Raw genomic sequence first — 18,928 nt, 5'->3', positions numbered from 1 at the left:
GAAAAATTGAAAAAAGACCATAAAAAATGGAATTTCCCGAGTTGGTTGAAACTTGAAACATTCCTGCAGCGATTTTAAAAAAATGATTTGTCGCTCTTGTTCTTTTGCAGGGAGAAAGTTCTGAGGCCCTCACATGACATACAAAAAAGACCGATTCGATACATGTGTCGGAAGACACCCTTATACTCAAAAAATCACCCCAGAGTGCCTAAAAAATTCTTGCCTAGCAAAAAAAAACTTGTCGCTCTTCTCCTTTGGCATACAGAAAGTTCTGAAGCCCTCATACGACATGCAAAAAAGTACGATCCGATACATGCGTCGGAAGACACCCTTTTACCCGAAAAACCACCCCCAAAATCATTTAAACGATTCTCGCCAAGCTAAAGGTGTCTTCCGACGCATGTATCGGATCGGTCTCTTTTGCATGTCGTGTGAGGGCCTCGGAACTTTTTCAGTGCAAAAGGAAAAAAACGACAAATTATTTTTTGCTAGGCGAGAATTTTTTAGGCACTCTGAGGTGGTTTATTGAATATAAGGGTGTCTTCCGACGCATGTATCGGATCGGTCTTTTTTGTATGTTATGTGAGGGTCTCAAAACTTCCTCCCTGCAAAAGGACAAGAGCGACAAATCATTTTTTTTAAATCGCTGCAGGAATGTTCCAAGCTTCAACCAGCTCGGGAAATTTCATTTTTCATGGTCTTTTTTCAATTTTTCCGTACTTTCCCCGGTGTCTAGAGAAAAACAAACTTTACCACGTGATTCTACGGTATAAAATCTATAAGAAACCATGTGTAGTTTTGGTTCCACACCATGGGCCAAAATCGACCTATATTTAACATCCTCCTTTGTTAGATAAAGAAAATTTATCTTCGGGTAACTTATATTAGACTTAATTTTTTTACAGAAAATATACTAGGTAAAAAAATGAAGGTATTACATAATATTTTTGAAATATGACAATATTTCCATTTCTAATTTAAGGACATTTTTAATTTAAGTAATTTAAATTAAACTTGCTACAAATATATGTGAAATCTGTCAAATATCTTAGTAATTATGAAATTGCCTGGTTTGAACTCGACAAACGAGCAACAGCTCTGTGCTATAACTTCTTGCTTCCTTAATTATTTGCTGAGAGATTTCAGATATATTAGATTTGTGACAAGTTCAATTTTCTATCTTATTTATGTTTTTTCGAAATTTATTAATTTTTAATACTGATAAAATATTTGTTTCAGACACATCTCTTCTAATACATCCAATGACCTAAATATACAATCATACAATCTAGAGAATAATGTACAAAAACTTAATAAACGGAAGAAAAGATCCAGTAAGTATTTTGCACCGATTTATCAAAGTTCCTATTCTGGTTGCGTGTACAATAAGTAGAATACTAAAGAATATTAGATTGAGGAGGAAAATTATTTTAGTAAAAAATAAACATCTTTTAGGATTTTAAATTAACTTGTTTTTTAAATTTTTTTCTGCATGTCCCATGAATGTACCCAAATCTTAAACATCAATAATATTGAGATTAAATTTTATGCATTAAATAGCCACGTGTTTCCATAAATGTATACCATAAAAAATTGATGATTTACTTGCATTGCATTCCATAGCGAATTTTTGCATTAAAATACATACATTAAGTCATTAGATGTAAAATGAGAAAATATCCTGAAACAAATATTTTATCAGTATTAAATAAGTAAATTTCAAATAAACATACGTAAGATGAAAAATTGAATATTTAAGTGAATTTTTATCAGACGACAAAGAAAATAAAGAAAATGTCTATAATGACGATTGAAACAATACAACGAATTTGTTAGATAAAAAAAATTTATATAAGACTTAATTTTCCATTTTTAACAGAAAATATGCTAGGAAAAAGAATAAAGGTGTTATGTAATATTTTTGAAATATGACAATATTTTTATTTTTAACTTAAGATTACCTCTAGTTTCATGGCTCTGATGGAGCACACGACCGCTCGGGTTGCGGCATTTGCCGCGTCCCGAGCCTCTCTCCAGTCCTCCCCCCGGGCCACTATCAGTGTGTCGTCTGCGTAGCACAACAGACGACAGCCCAGGGGGAGCGCCGTGCGGAGCACTCTATCATACGCGAGGTTCCACAGTAGGGGTCCTAGAACCGACCCCTGCGGAACCCCGCAGTGCACTGGTCTTCTGCTTATCCGCTCCAGCTGATCTCGGTGCTGGAGCGTCCTGTCGCGGAAGTAGTCCCAGACTACATCCCGTAGGTATTGGGGGAGACCATGATGTTCCATGGCCACCCCCACCCAGTCCCAGGGGGGGAGTTAAACGCATTGACGATGTCTAATGACACCGCCAACGCCACCTCTTCCTCCCCTACAATTTGATCCGAGGGGCCTTCAGGTGCAAAACTGCATCTGTTGTTGAGCAACCCTCCCGGAACCCAAACTGCTCTTCGCTTAGGTCGGGACCGTTCCGCGACAGGTGCTGGACGATTCGGCCAGCGACTATTCTCTCGAACAGTTTGCTGACCTCGTCCAACAGGCAAATCGGCCTATAAGCAGAAGGCTGCTCCGCCGGCTTCCCCTCTTTGTGGATCAGAACCAAATTTGCTCTTTTCCACGTTGAGGGGAAGGTGCCCGTCCTGAGGCAGGTGTTGTATAACCTCCTCAGGCGGGCTCCCACTCCGCCAAAGGCCAAGGCCCAGATTCGACCGGGAATCCCATCAGGACCGGGGGCTTTGCCAGCCGCCCCCAGTCTCTTTGCTGCCTCGGAGAGCTCCCTTCTCGAGATTTCCAGGTCCCCGGACCAGGGGGAAAGGTCCCTCCTCGCGGGGATGTTTACATCCCTTACAGGGAAGAGGGTCTCCACCACCTGGCCGAGGAATTCTGGATCGAGCGTCTCCAAGATGGGGGGCGCCGCCGGTTTTAGTCTGTTTAGGACTATCCGGTAGGGACGCCCCCATGGGTCCCGGTCAAGTTCCGCTATCAGCTCCTCCCAGGCCTTGGTCTTGGCCCTGCTGATGGCCGATTGCAGTGAGTACTTTGCGGCTAAGTACGCACCGTGCGCCACAGCAGTACTTCCATTTCCACCCGCCCTTCGTCGGGCCCTGAGGAGATCGCGTCGAGCCGCGTTGGCTACTCTGCGGAGTTCCGCGATCTCCTCGCTCCACCAATATGCCGCCCGACGAGGGGCGGATCTCGATCGGGGCATGGCCACGTCACAAGCCCGTGTAACCATGCCCACGATCGCGGCGGCCTCTTCTTCGGCTTCGACGTGGTCGGGAGGATCCGACTACATCTCCACCAAGACCGCCGCCTCCAGCTTGTCCTGGTCCAGTTTGGCCAGGATCCACCTGCGTGGGGGTCTGTTTCCCCTCTGCAGGCGACGGAGCAGCACCTCCCGGGGGGTGGCTGTCAGGACCATCTCTATGATCTGGTAGTCCGACAGGGACTCTCTGTCCGTCACCCCCCAGGACTCCACCAACCGCGCAGCCCGCGGGGAGGCCCACGTCAGATCGACTATAGACTCCCCACGGGGATGCACGCATGTGCTTTTGGACCCCCAGTTTAACAGTTGGAGGTCCAGCTCCGCCGCCCAATCCATCACGTTCTCACCCCTTTTACCGGTGCGCCGGGAACCCCACGCCATGTTCCAGGCGTTAAAGTCCCCGGCCACCAGCACGGGGTGGGGGAGGCATCGGCGAATGCCTGCCCCCATCTCCCGTAAGAGTTGTAAAAACTCGGGGTAAGACATGCTGGGAGGGGCGTAGACCCCCACTACCCGTAGGGCACCCCACCGCGCGATGACAAATTCTCTCCCCCTCTCCATTAAGGATATGGAGGGGGAACGCGGGGAGTGTCTTCTAATGATGACGGCGGAGCCGTCAGCGGCCGCGACCCAATTGGGATTTGAGTCGGGCACACTGTACGGCTCCGCCACCACGTCCAATCCTGCGTCACGCCCGCACAGGTCCTCAAGAAAAAGATCCTGGGCCTGTCGGGCGTGATTCAAATTGGCCTGCAGGAGTCTCGTAGACATTATCGAGTCCACAAAACCCGTCACTCCTGCAGGCCAACCTCCATCGTGTCGTCGATCGTGACACTTGGCGACGGCTCGCACTCCATATCAAGGGGGGGACAAGGCCCCTCCCGGTTGGGCAGAATCGCCGCTGCCGTCGCCTTCTTTCCTAGTTGGGGGGGGGGGTGCTGGGGCAGTCCTTCTCTTAGTCTTTTTTCCCCCGTTCTTTGGGGCCTTGCACGCCGGGCCTCCCAATCGGTGGGAGGCCGGGCGACCGGCTGCACTGCATACACTATAGCGCAATGGGCCGGCGCCGTGCAGGTACCCGCCTCGTGTCCCTCGGTGCCACAGCGGTAGCAACATTTGCTGCGGTCTGTATTGCCCGCGGGACACTTGGCCTGCACATGCCCCTTCTCCAGGCATCTGTGGCACTGGAGGGGGCGTGCATCCAGTAGTTCCACTTTGAAGTTGAACCACTTTATTTGGAGACGGCCGACTTTGTCAATTTTGGTGGCCGCCTCCAGGGGGCAACGGACCCATGCGGTCTTGGTGCCCCTCACCGTTGTTTTGATGTCCCCCACTTTAACTTCGGTGAGGGGACATCCTCCCTGCGCTGCCACCGCCCGGGCAATGTCCTCGGGTGTGGCTGAGAGATCCGCGCCGCTGACCCGGATCTCCCTCATCTTCTGGGGGTGGGCGACCCGAATCTCCGGCTCGTCCGCGAACAGGTCGGTCATTCTCTTGGCCAGCCTGTCCGCCTGCTCCTTTCTTTCGGGGCCGGAAACCCCACCAGCATGGCACCCGTCAGAGCCGGACGGGACTTGAGCGTCCCCGTGATCCCTAAGTCCTTGAGGGGGATCTCCTCCTGTGCCCGCCTTATCACAGCGGCGTATTCACCCCCTGGGCAGGTGATCATGATCGCCGCTGTGCGGGGGGCCTTCCTTTTCTTTCCTCCTTTTTTCCCAGCCCCCTGGGAGGGGGGAGGAGGGGGCCCGCTCCAAAAACCTAAGATTTTCCAAAGGGATCTACCCCAAGAAAAGGGTATAAAAACCCGTGTTCTGGTGGCTCCACACGCAATTATACACAATTACACACAGTTCTTTAAGCAGTTTTTGCGCAGTTTATCCCGTTCAGCTCAGTTTCTTGAAACAGTTTTTCGAGTAGTTCGGGGACGCGAATTAAAAAAGTAAAATTAGTTGATACTTTGTCGCGACCAAGTAGTGCATCTCGAGTAGAGGGTCCATCACCCTGACGACACCATCCCGCAGCAGGGTGCCCACACGTTTAAAAAAAAAGGGTCCGACGCCTATACAACACCATCCCTCAACGGGGTGCTCGCTTAGAACCACCGAACCTACTCAGCACTAACCAAGGTTACTCTGCAACGAGTAAGTCAGTTCATTCCTCTTTATTTTATAGTTTCCTCTGTCCTCCCTCCGGAAGAATGAAACACTCACAAAAACACACACACACACACACACACACACTATTGTAGGAAATACACGAACAAAATTATAAACACATGCGATTAAGAGTTAAGTTTTGTATCCAAATTAAAAATTTAATTAAATTAAAATGTTGTCTTTAGTAAATTAAACTTTTGTTCTTTTTCATTTAACCACACCCTCCTCGTTCATCACCCCCTCACACCTTCCCTCTCAAATTGCGCACAAAGGTTCCGTCCCGGGTAAAAGGGATTCAATTCCTTGACCCAAAAAGGGAACCACGAGCGGTTAACCTGTCGACGGAGTAAAAACGACTCTTTCAGTCGCTGACCCGTCGCAAGTCCTAAACGTGCCGCTCAGCTCGTGCGGTCAGGCCCGTTTACGTTGATCGCCGAGCCCAACGAAAAAATTCTACTTCTATCAGGACGTAACATATTCAATTAATCTATTCAATCGTAAGTAATAAAAATACATTTAAATAAAAGAAACAGAAGATACTTTTGACTTTATACAAAAATGAGATATCAGATTTGCAAAAATGGTATATTGTAATCAAAGATTCAGAGTAGATTTTATGTCATTTAAAGAATTTTAATTGGATTACAATACTTGGCAAACGATATTCAAAGATATATGAAGAAATTGTACAAAGCTATCATAATAAAACTAAGGAAAAATTGAAATCTGATTTTTGACTCAATGTCTAAAGCGACACGTTAACACATGAATGTCAACAGAGTTAGTAAGTCATACCGAGTACTGTTTTTACATAATTCCATGCACAACACTGGCATGAACCATGATCTATGATTGATGTTCCTTCAGGAATAATAACCAGTTAATTCCAAAAATTATTTATAAATTATAAACAGAAGTGAACAATTGTGTTGATTTATAATAATTAACAATTTAATTTTTTATAGAACTCTAACATTTATCCACAAATAGCAATACAATACCTAGTATCGTGAAATATGCAATGAAAAAGTCTGCTTGTAAGAGATAACAGAAAGTCGTTGCTGGTTGCCCATTTGATTCAATACGTTCCTTAAGAGCATTATCAGGATCTAGTTTATTGACCTGGCAAACTTGTGTAAAGGACAATTTGCTGGCCAAAGTAGGGTATCTATCGGCAGTAAAGTGATACCAAGGGGAATCTGTTTTGTAAGAAGCTTCGTCGGTATAGATAAAAACAAATTCACCATGACCTCACATGGCTGCTACTAAACAATCATGATCAGAATGATCCATGTCTGCTACTGTAAAGAAAATAATTTATTTGTAACAAAATAAGTAAATATATCTTTCATGGAAAATTTTGTACACAGAAATAGAAAGGTAAAGATTATAAAAATATATTGCTTACCATATGTTTATGATCTTCAAGTTTTATAGTTTGATAAAATGGACATTTGTCCTCAAGTCGACCACAGTCAGTTGTGGGAGTGGTGTGCCACGATAACATTTGTCTTGTATTGGCACATAAGGACCTAAGCAGAATGGCTCTTATGTCTAAAGTCTTACAAAAACAGCCATTCTGCTTAGGTCCTATATCTGAAACGAGTAAAATTATGAATAATTAATTAATAATCTAGGGTACGATTAAAAGTAACGCTACAAATGCTTTCATGTATTTCTTTTCCCTTTTTATTTCAATAAAATTTGTTTCTAGCGTTAAGGGCTGAGCACAATGAAAAGCACAGGCAATAGGAACAGGAAATAACATAGAAGAGAAAGAGAAAAAAGCTATTTCTCTCTCTTTTTTTCCTATATTATTTCCTGTTCCTATTGCCTGTGCTTTTTATTGTGCTCAGCCCCTTACATTGGCCGTATCCTAGGTTATTGTGAGACGTAGACATTAAATAAAACTATTCAATTGAATTATTATTATTATTAACTTTCTTAAGATCGATTTTTCCACCAACAGTTAACTTTGATCTTAAGTTAAGTTGTGTCTGTCTTTTTCAGATAAAATATAAAAAGGAAGAGGATACAATTTGAGATTAAAGTTAAATGACGGTGAAAAAACCGGTCTTTAATGATAATGAATTTAATTAAAAGAAACGGAAGTACCTGCATGTGTAATAAAAAATAATGTACCAGGTTTTTAAGAATTAATATATTCTAAAAAAGAAAAATTATATATTATAAAAAAGGTTACGTTTTGTCTATCACCCTCGATTTGTAGTTTAACGACTTGAAGAAAAATGCGTCGTTTTATCACGTTATGACTGCGGTCGACTTGAAGATAAATGCGTAGCTCGCAAAATGCATTGCACGATCTTGGCGGCAACGGCCTATTTTAGGCATCACTGTGCTTGAAATTTCCGTTGTTTTAGGCCGGTATTCATAGTTCGTTCTTAAGGCCCTGGAACATACTTTTGCACAAAGCATAACGCATAAGCATAAGGAAATTGATTGGTCTATATATAAGCATAAGCAAATGCATAAGGAAATAGACCAATCAATTTTCTTATACTTATGCGTTATGCTTTATGCAAAAGTGTGTGCCAGGGCCTTATATTCAAGATCGTCTTAAGTACAAACTTATATTCGCTCTCTTCATCAGACACAATCTATGTATGACGAAGAGAGCGAATATAAGTTTGTACTTAAGACGATCTTAAATATAAGGGCCCTGGCACACACTTTTGCATAAAGCATAAGTATAAGAAAATTGATTGGTCCATTTCCTTATGCATTTGCTTATGCTTATATTATATATAAATCAATCAATTTCCTTATGTTTATGCGTTATGCTTTATGCAAAAGTATGTTCCAGGGCCTTAAGAACGGACTATGAATACCGGCCTAAAACAACGGAAATTTCAAGCACAGTGATGCCTAAAATAGGCCGTTGCCGCCAAAATCGTGCAATGCATTTTGCGAGCTACGCATTTGTCTTCAAGTCGACCGCAGTCATAACGTGATAAAACGACGCATTTTTCTTCAAGTCGTTAAACTACAAATCGAGGGTGATAGACAAAACGTAACCTTTTTTATAATATCAGGAGACGCGGTAGTGTCTCCGGCCAAGTTCAAAAAACGACACTACTAAGTCAGGAAAAGAATCTCTGGCAAAGTTCGGAAAATGACACTACTAAGTCTCTTATCCTGCGCGCACAAAGTCGACTTTTCGGGGGTTTGTAGCAACTAAAATATAAAAAATTTTATAAAAACACATAGTATATCCTTAAAGGCGGCATCGCCACGACTAATTTAAGCCAAAAAAAATTTAAATTGGTCCAGCCGTTTCAGAGATACAAGCGGTCAAAAAGTGATGTTGGTAATGCAAAAAATTAAGAAACGTCGTCTCCTTATTCTTCTCCTCTGTCCGCAGGGACGAATGAAGAATTTACGGGGCCCAGAGTATTATCATTATCATTAAAATTTACGGGAATTTCTCGCACCAGGTGCCAAGAGTCGACGATTTCGACTTCCCCGAGTTGCGCTACGGGAATTTCTCGCACCAGGTGTCAAGGGTCGACGAATTCGACTTTCGCGAGTTGCGCTACAGGAATTTTTCGCACTAGGTGCAAAGGGTCGACGAATTCGATTTCCCCGAGTTGCGCTACGGGAATTCCTTGCACCAGGTGTCAAGGTTCGACGAATTCGACTTTTGCGAGTTGCGCTACGAGAATTTTTCGCACCTGGTGCCAAGGGTCGTCGAATTCAATTTCCCCGAGTTGCGCTACGAAAATTCCTCGCACCAGGTGTCAAGGGTCGACGAATTCGACTTTCGCGAGTTGCGCTACAGGAATTTTTCGCACTAGGTGCAAAGGGTCGACGAATTCGATTTCCCCGAGTTGCGCTACGGGAATTCCTTGCACCAGGTGTCAAGGTTCGACGAATTCGACTTTTGCGAGTTGCGCTACGAGAATTTTTCGCACCTGGTGCCAAGGGTCGTCGAATTCAATTTCCCCGAGTTGCGCTACGAAAATTCCTCGCACCAGGTGTCAAGGGTCGACGAATTCGACTTTCGCGAGTTGCGCTACAGGAATTTTTCGCACTAGGTGCAAAGGGTCGACGAATTCGACTTCCCCGAGTTGCGCTACGGGAATTCCTTGCACCAGGTGTCAAGGTTCGACGAATTTGACTTTTGCGAGTTGCGCTACGAGAATTTTTCGCACCTGGTGCCAAGGGTCGTCGAATTCAATTTCCCCGAGTTGCGCTACGAAAATTCCTCGCACCAGGTGTCAAGGGTCGACGAATTCGACTTTTGCGAGTTGCGCTACAGGAATTTTTCGCACTAGGTGCAAAGGGTCGACGAATTCGACTTCCCCGAGTTGCGCTACGGGAATTCCTTGCACCAGGTGTCAAGGGTCGACGAATTCGACTTTTGCGAGTTGCGCTACGAGAATTTTTTGCACCTGGTGCCAAAGGTCGTCGAATTCAATTTCCCCGAGTTGCGCTACGAAAATTCCTCGCACCAGGTATCAAGGGTCGACGAATTTGACTTTCGTGAGTTGCGCTACAGGAATTTTTCGCACTAGGTGCAAAGAGTCGACGAATTCGACTTCCCCGAGTTGCGCTACGGGAATTCCTTGCACCAGGTATCAAGGTTCAACAAATTCGACTTCCCCAAGTTGCACTACGAAAATTTCGCAAACACGAAAGAGAGAGAGAGAGAGAGAGAGAGAAATATGACATATTTTGATATAAAATCTAAAATCTCTTAAAATATTTAGTTATCGATAATCTTACCGTAATATTTTTATGCACAGAATAATAAAACAAATCAATACGTGTAAAAAACCCATTATTTGAAGAAAAAGTATGCAATTTACAATGTACTTTTTTAACAATTATGCGTTTTCTTTATACCACTTGATTCTCATTATTCTAATCATAAAAGTATTACGGTAAGATTATCCAGAACTTAATATTTTTAGAGATATTTTAATTTAAATTTTATATCAAAATATGTCAGATTAAGATATAAAATAACTCGAAAAGTATTAAAAAAAACTTCTGAAAAGTATGAAAAAAAAAATTATATTCTTTAATCTTGTTAATAATATTTTATTAACAAATAAACTGCCATATAATAGAATTTTATTAGTATTAATGAACGAAGAACATCTCATCGACGTTGACATCGATCCAGTCGCAAAACTTATAATTTAAATAATTTAATTAATATGTTATTAAGTTAATATAAATGTTACATTCAAAATGTAGAAAAATAATTTAAATTTTGTCACATAATTAATTTTGTACATTTCTGTACATTTTTATATTAACTTAATTACATATTAACTAAACTATTTTACATTATAACACGTCTTGTGTTTTATATAGCATTTAAGTCATGTGAAACAGATGTTTCATTGATAATATTAAAAAATAACTAATAATATAAGTATTGCGTTTGATATATCACAATTACGCTAGATGAAACATAATTAGTGTCATTTGAATGTTCTAACTACATTATTTTATGTTTAACATGTCTTTGATATCATATCATAGTTTTTTTCGCATATTTTGTAAAAATTTTAACATAACCGTGATATGAAGCCAAAGATATATTTCATATCAGCTATCCATAACTTTATATGAATGGGGCAGTTAAATCAAAGACATGTTACAACTAAAAATAGTTTAATTTGAATATTTGAAATAAAACATAAGTATTGCGTTTGATATCACAATTACGCTAAATGAAACATAATAAGTGTCGTTTCGAATGTTTTAACTAAATTATTTTATGTTTAACATGTCTTTGATTTGATATTATAGTTTTATTTCGTATATTTTGTAAAAATTTTAACAAAACTGTAATATCAAACCAAAGATATTTTATATCAGCTATCCACGGCTTTATATCAATGGGGCAGTCAAACCGAAGACATGTTACAACAAAAAATAGTTTAGTTTGAATATTCGAAATAAAACATCTGTTTCACAAAATGTAAGTGTGATACAAAATACTTGTGTTAGAATGTAAGATAATTTAGTTAATATACAACTGACTTAATATAAATGTTACATCTAAAATGTGCAAAAATAATTGAAAAATAATCTCAATTTTGTCACATAATTAATTTTGTGCATTAATATTAACTTAATTACATAGTAACTAAATTATTTCGCATTCTAACACAAGTATTTTGTCACATCACACTTACATTCTGTGAAACAGATGTTTTATTGGTAATATTAGAAAATAACTAAAAAAAATTTTTTCTTGAGCGATGCGACGAGCCGCTTGAACACCATGACTTGATAATACTTAATTGTTTCTGTAAAATAAATGTAATAACTATACATGTAACTATAACTTGTAATTTTTAGAAATTTTTTAATGCTTTCTTACCTTCTTCCTCTGCCTCTTCCCCTGTGTCTGCCCCAGTGATGTGGTGCCATGGATAGCTGATATAAAAATTTCATAAATCGTTCCTGCTGTCGACGAGCTCCTGCGGCTCTACCTCTCGGTCTATAATCTGTAATTATTAAAATTAATTTAATTACATATGTGTTTTTATAATAGTACAAAGAAAAATATATTCTACGTAATTACTAAAAAATAGTGCGTAGGAAAATATGCAGTACGTAAGTACTAATAATTATACACTATGTAAGTACTAATATATGGTACAATCTTTAATAGATTAAAATTATGTTACCTTGTCTGTTTTGTTTCGACATTGAACCAGCGGCGACGGGACCGGCGGCGACGGAACCGGCGGCGACGGAACCAGCGGCGACGGAATCAGCGGCAACGGGACCGGCGGCGACGAGACCGGCGGCCACGTCCCGGACGGCAACGGAACGGGCGGCGACGGAACCGGCGGCGACGGGACCGGCGGCGACGGGACCGGCGGCGACGGGACCGGCGGCGACGGGACCGGCGGCGACGGAACCAGCAGCCACGTCCCGGACGGCAACGGAACGGGCGGCAACGGAACGGGCGGCGACGGAATGGGCGGTGATTAAATCGACGTCGACGTCGACATCGCCGTTGAGGAGCGATTCTTCGTTCATCATTAGTATCTGCAATTTTATTGTATTAATTTTATTTGTTAATAAAATATTAACAATATTAAAGGAGTTACTTACATCGTCCTCCATCCTCATGCGTTCACAAATGTCGAAGCGGTCCGCCATAGGTCCCCACAGGGCAGAGATCATTGAAGATCATTGAATCGATAATTAGTACAGATTTGAAACTTTCACAATAATATTGTCATCACTTCGACAGCTGGTAATGTAGTTTGGAGTAAGTTCGTGTAAATGTACATTATGGATTTAGTTATCATCGAGATTATCGATATAAGTAGATCTATATGTCGCGACTATGAATTCGGGATGTCAATGTTCAGTACTTCATTGATCAGTGAGTGTAAATATTGACGACAGAGTGTACCAGGTTAACTGCTTAAGTAGTGTTTGGTATAAAGAAGTGGCTACATAAGTAAGTAATGCATAGTTATTATTGTTACATTACATTTCCATTTATTTTATGTATTATCTTGTAATTATTGTATATGTTTTCCTAACTTTTACAGGTATTTGTCGATATGATTTTCTTGCGCTTACGTTTCCATTTAATATTATACATTAGACAAACGAAATCGTTGTAATATAATGGTCTATTGCCTTCTTACATAAATACAGTTCGTCGAGTCAATTCAATTGTCTTAGGAAATAAATTAGTTCTGCGATTTATTTATCATTGATGAAAACATATTTCTTTAAAAATTCAACAAACCGTTGCTTGACCAATAAATAAAGTTAGATTTATTTATAGATATACAGACACATGTGCAACAATTTTTGATATTCTGTTTTTCTATCCATTAGAATTTGTTCTGTGGGAGTTACATAGAAGAAGCCTGAGCTATAAAATAAAATAAATCTGCGGCTTTATTTTACTTTGAAGATTTTTACGCAAATAACTGTAATAGTACAGACTTTCTGAAGCTTACTTATATATTATCTATACTTTCTGGAGTTTAAAATCAGGTAAGAAATAATTACTATTATTAACATTTCTATTTATTCTATTTATGTATTATCTTGTATAATTATTGTATACATATGCTTTCTTAGCTATCACAGGTATTTATTGAGTAGATATGATTTTCTCGCGCTTACGTTACCATGTAATATATTATGCATTAGACCAGTGCTCGGAATTAGTTGAACATTTGAGCCGATTTCCGCGGGATACGCCTCCTTTCCTCTTCTTACCGCGCGCGCCGCAGCCGCTAGGGCCAGCGCCGCCGAGCGTTAGGAGCAGCACTATCTGATTATAAGTGGGTTCTTCTCCCTATTTATTAAAATTAAAAAAAATGTATTAAAATTTATTAAAAATTAATTTTTTATTTTTAAATTTATTAAGTGGAAATATTTCAATAGATTTCCATGTCACCTATGAGGTACTAATGCTGACGCTTTTTTTTTTAAGTGGTTTCCCCCGTAGGCCTATTCCACTAAAGATAAAAATAACAAATTCTTAATTTAAAAAAATATATAAAAGAGATTTTCTTAATTAGATTTTCTTGGCCTTTTATGAGAATGAACAATTGATGCAATAATGTAGATAGAAACCACTTTTAAAAAAACGCGTCAGCATTAGTACCTCATGAGTGACGTAGAAATCTATTGAAATATTTCCACTTATTAAATTTAAAAATAAAAAATTTATTTTTAAATTTATATTTAAATTTTAATACATTTTTTAAAATTTTAATAAATAGGGAGAAGAACCCACTCATAATCAGATAGTGCCGCTCCTAACGCTCGGCGGTGCTGGCCCTAGCGGCTGCGGCGCGCGCGGTAAGGAGAGGAAAGGAGGCGTTTACCGCGGAAATCGGCTCAAATGTTCAACCAATTTCGAGCACTGCATTAGACAAACGAGATCGTTGTAATATAACGGTCTACTGCCTTCTTACATATTTCTTGGAACATATTTCTTGGAACATATTTCTATTATTCATTTGTTGAATTTATTATTGAACAATTATTGCAGTTGTTTAGTTAATAAAATTTTATTTATTATTAATATATATACATATATAGGGTGCGGCATTTTAATTCAGACTCCAAAATATACAAGGTGTTTCTGAAAGGTCTTCTCAAACTTCAAAGGCGTATTCTAGCGGTCATAAGGATGAAAAAAGTTCTTATGAACGTGTCCTACAACGCTTTCTTTTCGAGATACCTTTTTTCTCGACAATACTGTTCTTGGGCGCTGAATTGCGGCTGGCGAACATTTCGAACATTTACTTTGATTGTTTTTTGGATTTAATACTGCACTTTCCAATAAAATTAAAAATTTCATTAAAAATTAAAAAATGATTGTATCTTGAAAAGGAAACATTGCAGGACATATGTTTATAGGAATTGTTTTCATCAGGACCGCTAGAATACGCCGTTGAAGTTTGAGGAAACCTTTCAGAATCATGTATAAAAAATAAAAATGAAAAGAAATGTTTTAAACAAAAGTTGTTTGCTTCATAAAAGAAAAAGAGATAGAGATATTAGTTACACCTTGGGTGGAGATGCTTCAAAGATTTAAAGATCAATCAAGTTTTCTTAAATGGAACTCTTCTAATTTTTTTATAAATCGATTCTTCACCATATTCGACGTAAGAAGTTGTAATGATAGGATGGCCAAAAATTGAATAGTTTAGGAGAATTTTTATACTTTAATTTGACATAATTTTACATAAAGTATGAAATATTTCGTAATATAATCATTTTTCAATTATCTTATCTATATACTCTTCTGCACAAAATAATGAGAGGAATCAATTGGTATATAAAAAACACAGTTATTTTTAAGAAAAAGTATGATAATTTGCAACAAGCAGTAACATATTTTTTTTAAACATTGATTCCTCTCATCATTTTGTGCATAAAAGTATTGAGATAAGATAATCGAAAAATGAATATTTAACGAGATTCTATCGTTATAACTTTTTACATCGAATATCGCGAGGAATCGATTTATTTAAAAAAATTAGGGTGGCATTTAGACGTTTCAATTTAAATGCCGCACCCTGTAGGTTGTATATACAGTGTGTCCCAAAAGTTCAAAAACTGTTAAATATCTCGAAAATAAAACATTTTTTTATTTATAGGAAAATGTTTTAGAAAAAACTTGTTCGCTTTGAAGAGGAAGCAAGGAAAAGGATATTAGTTTGACTATGAGTGAAGGCGCTTCGACGATTTGAAGGTAAACCTCATTTTTTTAAATGGAAGCGCTCTAATTTTTTTATATAAATAGATTCCTTGCAATATACGCTGTTAAAAGTTATAAGGGTAGGATGGTCAAAAATGGAATAGTTTTCAAGATATATTATATGCATATGTTTATTTTCATTTGACATAATATTTCTACCTGAATATTTATAAGCACAAAATAATGAGAGGAACAAATTGGTGTAAAGGAAACATATAGTTGTTTTTAAGAAAAAGCATGAATTTGCAACAAGCAGGTACATATTTTTTTTCTAAACAACTATTTATTTCTTTACACTAATTGATTCTTTTCATTATTTTGTGCATACAAGTATGCAGATAAGGTAATGGAAAAATGACTATTTTATGAGATATTTTATTGTTTTAGTAAAATTATGTCAACGTATAAAATATCTCATAAACTATTTAATTTGTGGCCATTCTACCTATATAACTTTTAACACCGAATATTGCGAGGAATCGATTTATAAAAAAATTAAGATAGAGTTCCATTTAAAAAAACTAGATTGACTTTCAAATCTCCGAAGCGCTTTCATCCAAATTAATATGTCCATCTTTTTTCCTTTTTCGAACCAAACATCTTTTGTCTAACACATTTTCCTATAAAATGTTTTATTTTCGAGATATTTAATATAAGTGTAGAATTTATGGAATAATTTTTTTTTTATAAGCAAGGTTTATAAACAGGATTTATTTATATAGAATAGAAAGCAGCAAAAATTTTTAGGAGATTGCATTGATGATTTAGTGATAATAAATAAATACTATTTTTAAATGTTAATGTGATTACTTGATTTTCAACTATTCAGAAATACTATACAGAAGATAAATGTAGCTTCACTTCTTTATAAGCAAATTTTCTGCAATATTTTATTTAGTATAATAATTTTAAATCTCTGCATATGTTTATTAAAATTATTTTAAACTGTTCGCTTGCTTATTGCAAAAAAACTTGTACAAAGTTTACAATTATTAATCTAAAATTTATAACTTGTTTGTTTTATGTATTAATACACTTTTTTTATTTTTCAGATCCAGAAAAAAATTAGAAAAAATAATCGGCTGCTCTGGCGCTGTATAACGGCTGCCGTAAGCGCTGAATTAAAATATCGGCTGCAATAGCGCTGAGTTTTGGCCCTGGCTGGCTTGTCCTAGGCGCCAAATTAAAAAATCTGATATAGAATTCTGTAACTTTAATTATTCGTTTAAGGTGATTGTGACACTTGCATGACTAAAAGACTGCCCTAAGCGCCATATATCTGTATAAGGCTGCCCCGAGCGCCAGCTCAAAATGCATCATCAGTGTCACAAGTTCTATTATGGCAATAAGGAAAAAGACATTTTGATTTCCAAAGAATGGTTGACAGAAACGATGATAGATAGTTTCCATGCGTTACTCGAAAGAAATTCTGAATATGCACCTCGACCTGTATGGTTGACGATATTTCCTGATCAGATTGTTCCACTCGAAAATCTAAAAAAGAAGCATTTGCAAATACTGCACAGTAATTTCGCGGGCGGACATTGGGTTACTTGTCATTACGACGCAAAGTCTGTTATTATATATGATTCTCATGAAGGCAGTCGTAATGCTAATAAGCAAAATTTGAATGGAGAAATTCGAATTTTTGTGGAGAGATTATTTCCTTTTCATGATTTTCAAAACAATCCGATAGTCTTTCCTACAGTCCAGTCGCAAGTCGACGGTTGTAATTGTGGTCCTATGGCGATTGCGTTTGCTACATCGATTCTGTTTGGCATAAATCCTTGTATTGTGACGTACGATCGATCTTTGCTAAGACCTCATTTGTCTGCAATGTTTGCAGGACAAACAATCACTCATTTTCCGTACCTCTGTAATTCAACTGCTCCATTAATGTTATTACCGTTGGAGACATTGAAAATACGAGAGGCGGATGCACTGAGAAAAAGGCTTGCACGTAGCAAGGAAACTGAAGAACAGCGTTCAAAACGACTCGAGAAAGATGCTTTTTCTCACAAACAACAATATGCCAAAAACGCTGATTTTTTATGCACTCAAAAGCGCAATAAATATAAACAGGACCCTAAAATAAAATGTTATAAAATGTGTGAGGTATATAAAAAAAACCCCAAACCGAAACGCCAGATAATGTGTGATCAGTACATACAAGATCCCGAAACACAACGTCAGAGAGTGCGTAATCAGTACAAAAAAAATCCTGAGGAACAATGTAAAAGAAAACGCGACGAGTACCAAAAAGATTTAGAAAATAAACGAGCTCAAAAACGCCATAATTACTCACACCAATTGCTGTACAATCGGCAAATCAAAAGAAAAAATTATTTTAAAAATGCTGCACGTGAAAGAGATCGCCGAAGAAAATTTAAACACAAACATTCTGACTCAAAAAAACTGTACAACAAAAAGTATTATGCAAAACGTGGTAACAAGTCTATCGTACAAAGATCAAAGACGATCGAGAGAGTAAAAGAAAAATTCAGTACTGTCCGATCTTGGCAAAAGTGTTTTAACTTTCCAAAATGGTCAGAGTTCTATATTCGACGGATATCGAGGAAAATTAATAAACCGGCGATATGTGCTCGATTGGAAGCCGAATATATATTCAAGTGGTGCATGATAGCAAAAAAATCGTACGTCAATGCAGCAAGAAAAGTGTTTTTGTATTTGAAAAATGCTGCTGAAACCGCACTATTGCGATTCAATGAATGTAAGACTTTGAAATATCCAAAAAGCGATCGAATTAGAGCTCTTTGTGGCTCATCCAAACATACTTCGTCTTCCGAAGCATACTTTTTTGAAACTGCTTACGAGCAAAGGAAAAAGTTTGAGCAACCACTTATAATAGGACAGTCCTCTTCTCATGGAGTGATAAATGTTTTACCGTTAATGGATAACAATGATAAAAAGTCAAAAATATGGCACTGTGACGAGAAACGATGCCGCATAAGTGATATTTCCTTGGAAAAGTATGTGAAATTGTTGGAAGAGTTTGAAGGAGCTACTATAAAGAAGATAATGAATGCTAAATTTATGGCGCGGCTCAAAAATTGTTCTGTTTCACATATGAGTAGCAGATTGGGATATCCTCCGGACTGTTATGCGAATCCAAATATTTGCGAATCATACATTGCAACGATAAGCACTTTATCGCCTCATTTTCCTCTCGTGAGAAATATTCGAATAAATGTCTACAAATTGATAGGCAATTATAAAAAATTTCATCATTTGTTTTCAGCTTTGAGATTTGTCA

General features: G+C 38.5%; 3 protein-coding genes across 3 annotated transcripts; all 3 read right to left on the bottom strand.

Annotated features, from left to right (window-relative positions):
- Positions 1-3,291: 3,291 nt before the first annotated feature.
- On the bottom strand, positions 3,292-4,038 carry LOC136997865 (uncharacterized). The gene has a single exon (XM_067349262.1). It carries the CDS (start codon positions 4,036-4,038, stop codon positions 3,292-3,294), a length of 747 nt encoding a protein of 248 aa, XP_067205363.1.
- A 20-nt stretch (positions 4,039-4,058) lies between these two features.
- On the bottom strand, positions 4,059-4,754 carry LOC136997864 (uncharacterized). Its single transcript, XM_067349260.1, has one exon. It carries the CDS (start codon positions 4,752-4,754, stop codon positions 4,059-4,061), a length of 696 nt encoding a protein of 231 aa, XP_067205361.1.
- Positions 4,755-10,500: 5,746 nt separating this feature from the next.
- On the bottom strand, positions 10,501-18,727 carry LOC136997664 (proline-rich protein 27-like). Its single transcript, XM_067348689.1, has 3 exons — positions 12,525-18,727; positions 11,782-12,458; positions 10,501-11,707 (listed from the first exon to the last, which is right to left on the bottom strand). Exons 1-2 carry the CDS (start codon positions 12,594-12,596, stop codon positions 12,069-12,071), a joined length of 462 nt encoding a protein of 153 aa, XP_067204790.1. The 5' UTR covers positions 12,597-18,727; the 3' UTR covers positions 10,501-11,707; positions 11,782-12,068.
- Between the last annotated feature and the right edge of the window lie 201 nt (positions 18,728-18,928).

Source organism: Linepithema humile, chromosome 2 (assembly GCF_040581485.1).
Source record: "Linepithema humile isolate Giens D197 chromosome 2, Lhum_UNIL_v1.0, whole genome shotgun sequence".
NCBI lineage: Eukaryota > Metazoa > Arthropoda > Insecta > Hymenoptera > Formicidae > Linepithema > Linepithema humile.
This window is presented reverse-complemented; position numbering and strand designations above follow the sequence as displayed.

What these genes read in the sequence shown, in the direction of transcription:
- LOC136997664 (XM_067348689.1), bottom strand. Translation starts at nt 12,596, where the DNA reads ATGATCTCTGCCCTGTGGGGACCTATGGCGGACCGCTTCGACATTTGT. An exon ending in GCATGAGGATGGAGGACGAT is followed by an intron (nt 12,459 to 12,524) that starts GTAAGTAACTCC and finishes ATAAAATTGCAG; the next exon opens with ATACTAATGATGAACGAAGA.
- LOC136997864 (XM_067349260.1), bottom strand. Translation starts at nt 4,754, where the DNA reads ATGACCGACCTGTTCGCGGACGAGCCGGAGATTCGGGTCGCCCACCCC.
- LOC136997865 (XM_067349262.1), bottom strand. Translation starts at nt 4,038, where the DNA reads ATGTCTACGAGACTCCTGCAGGCCAATTTGAATCACGCCCGACAGGCC.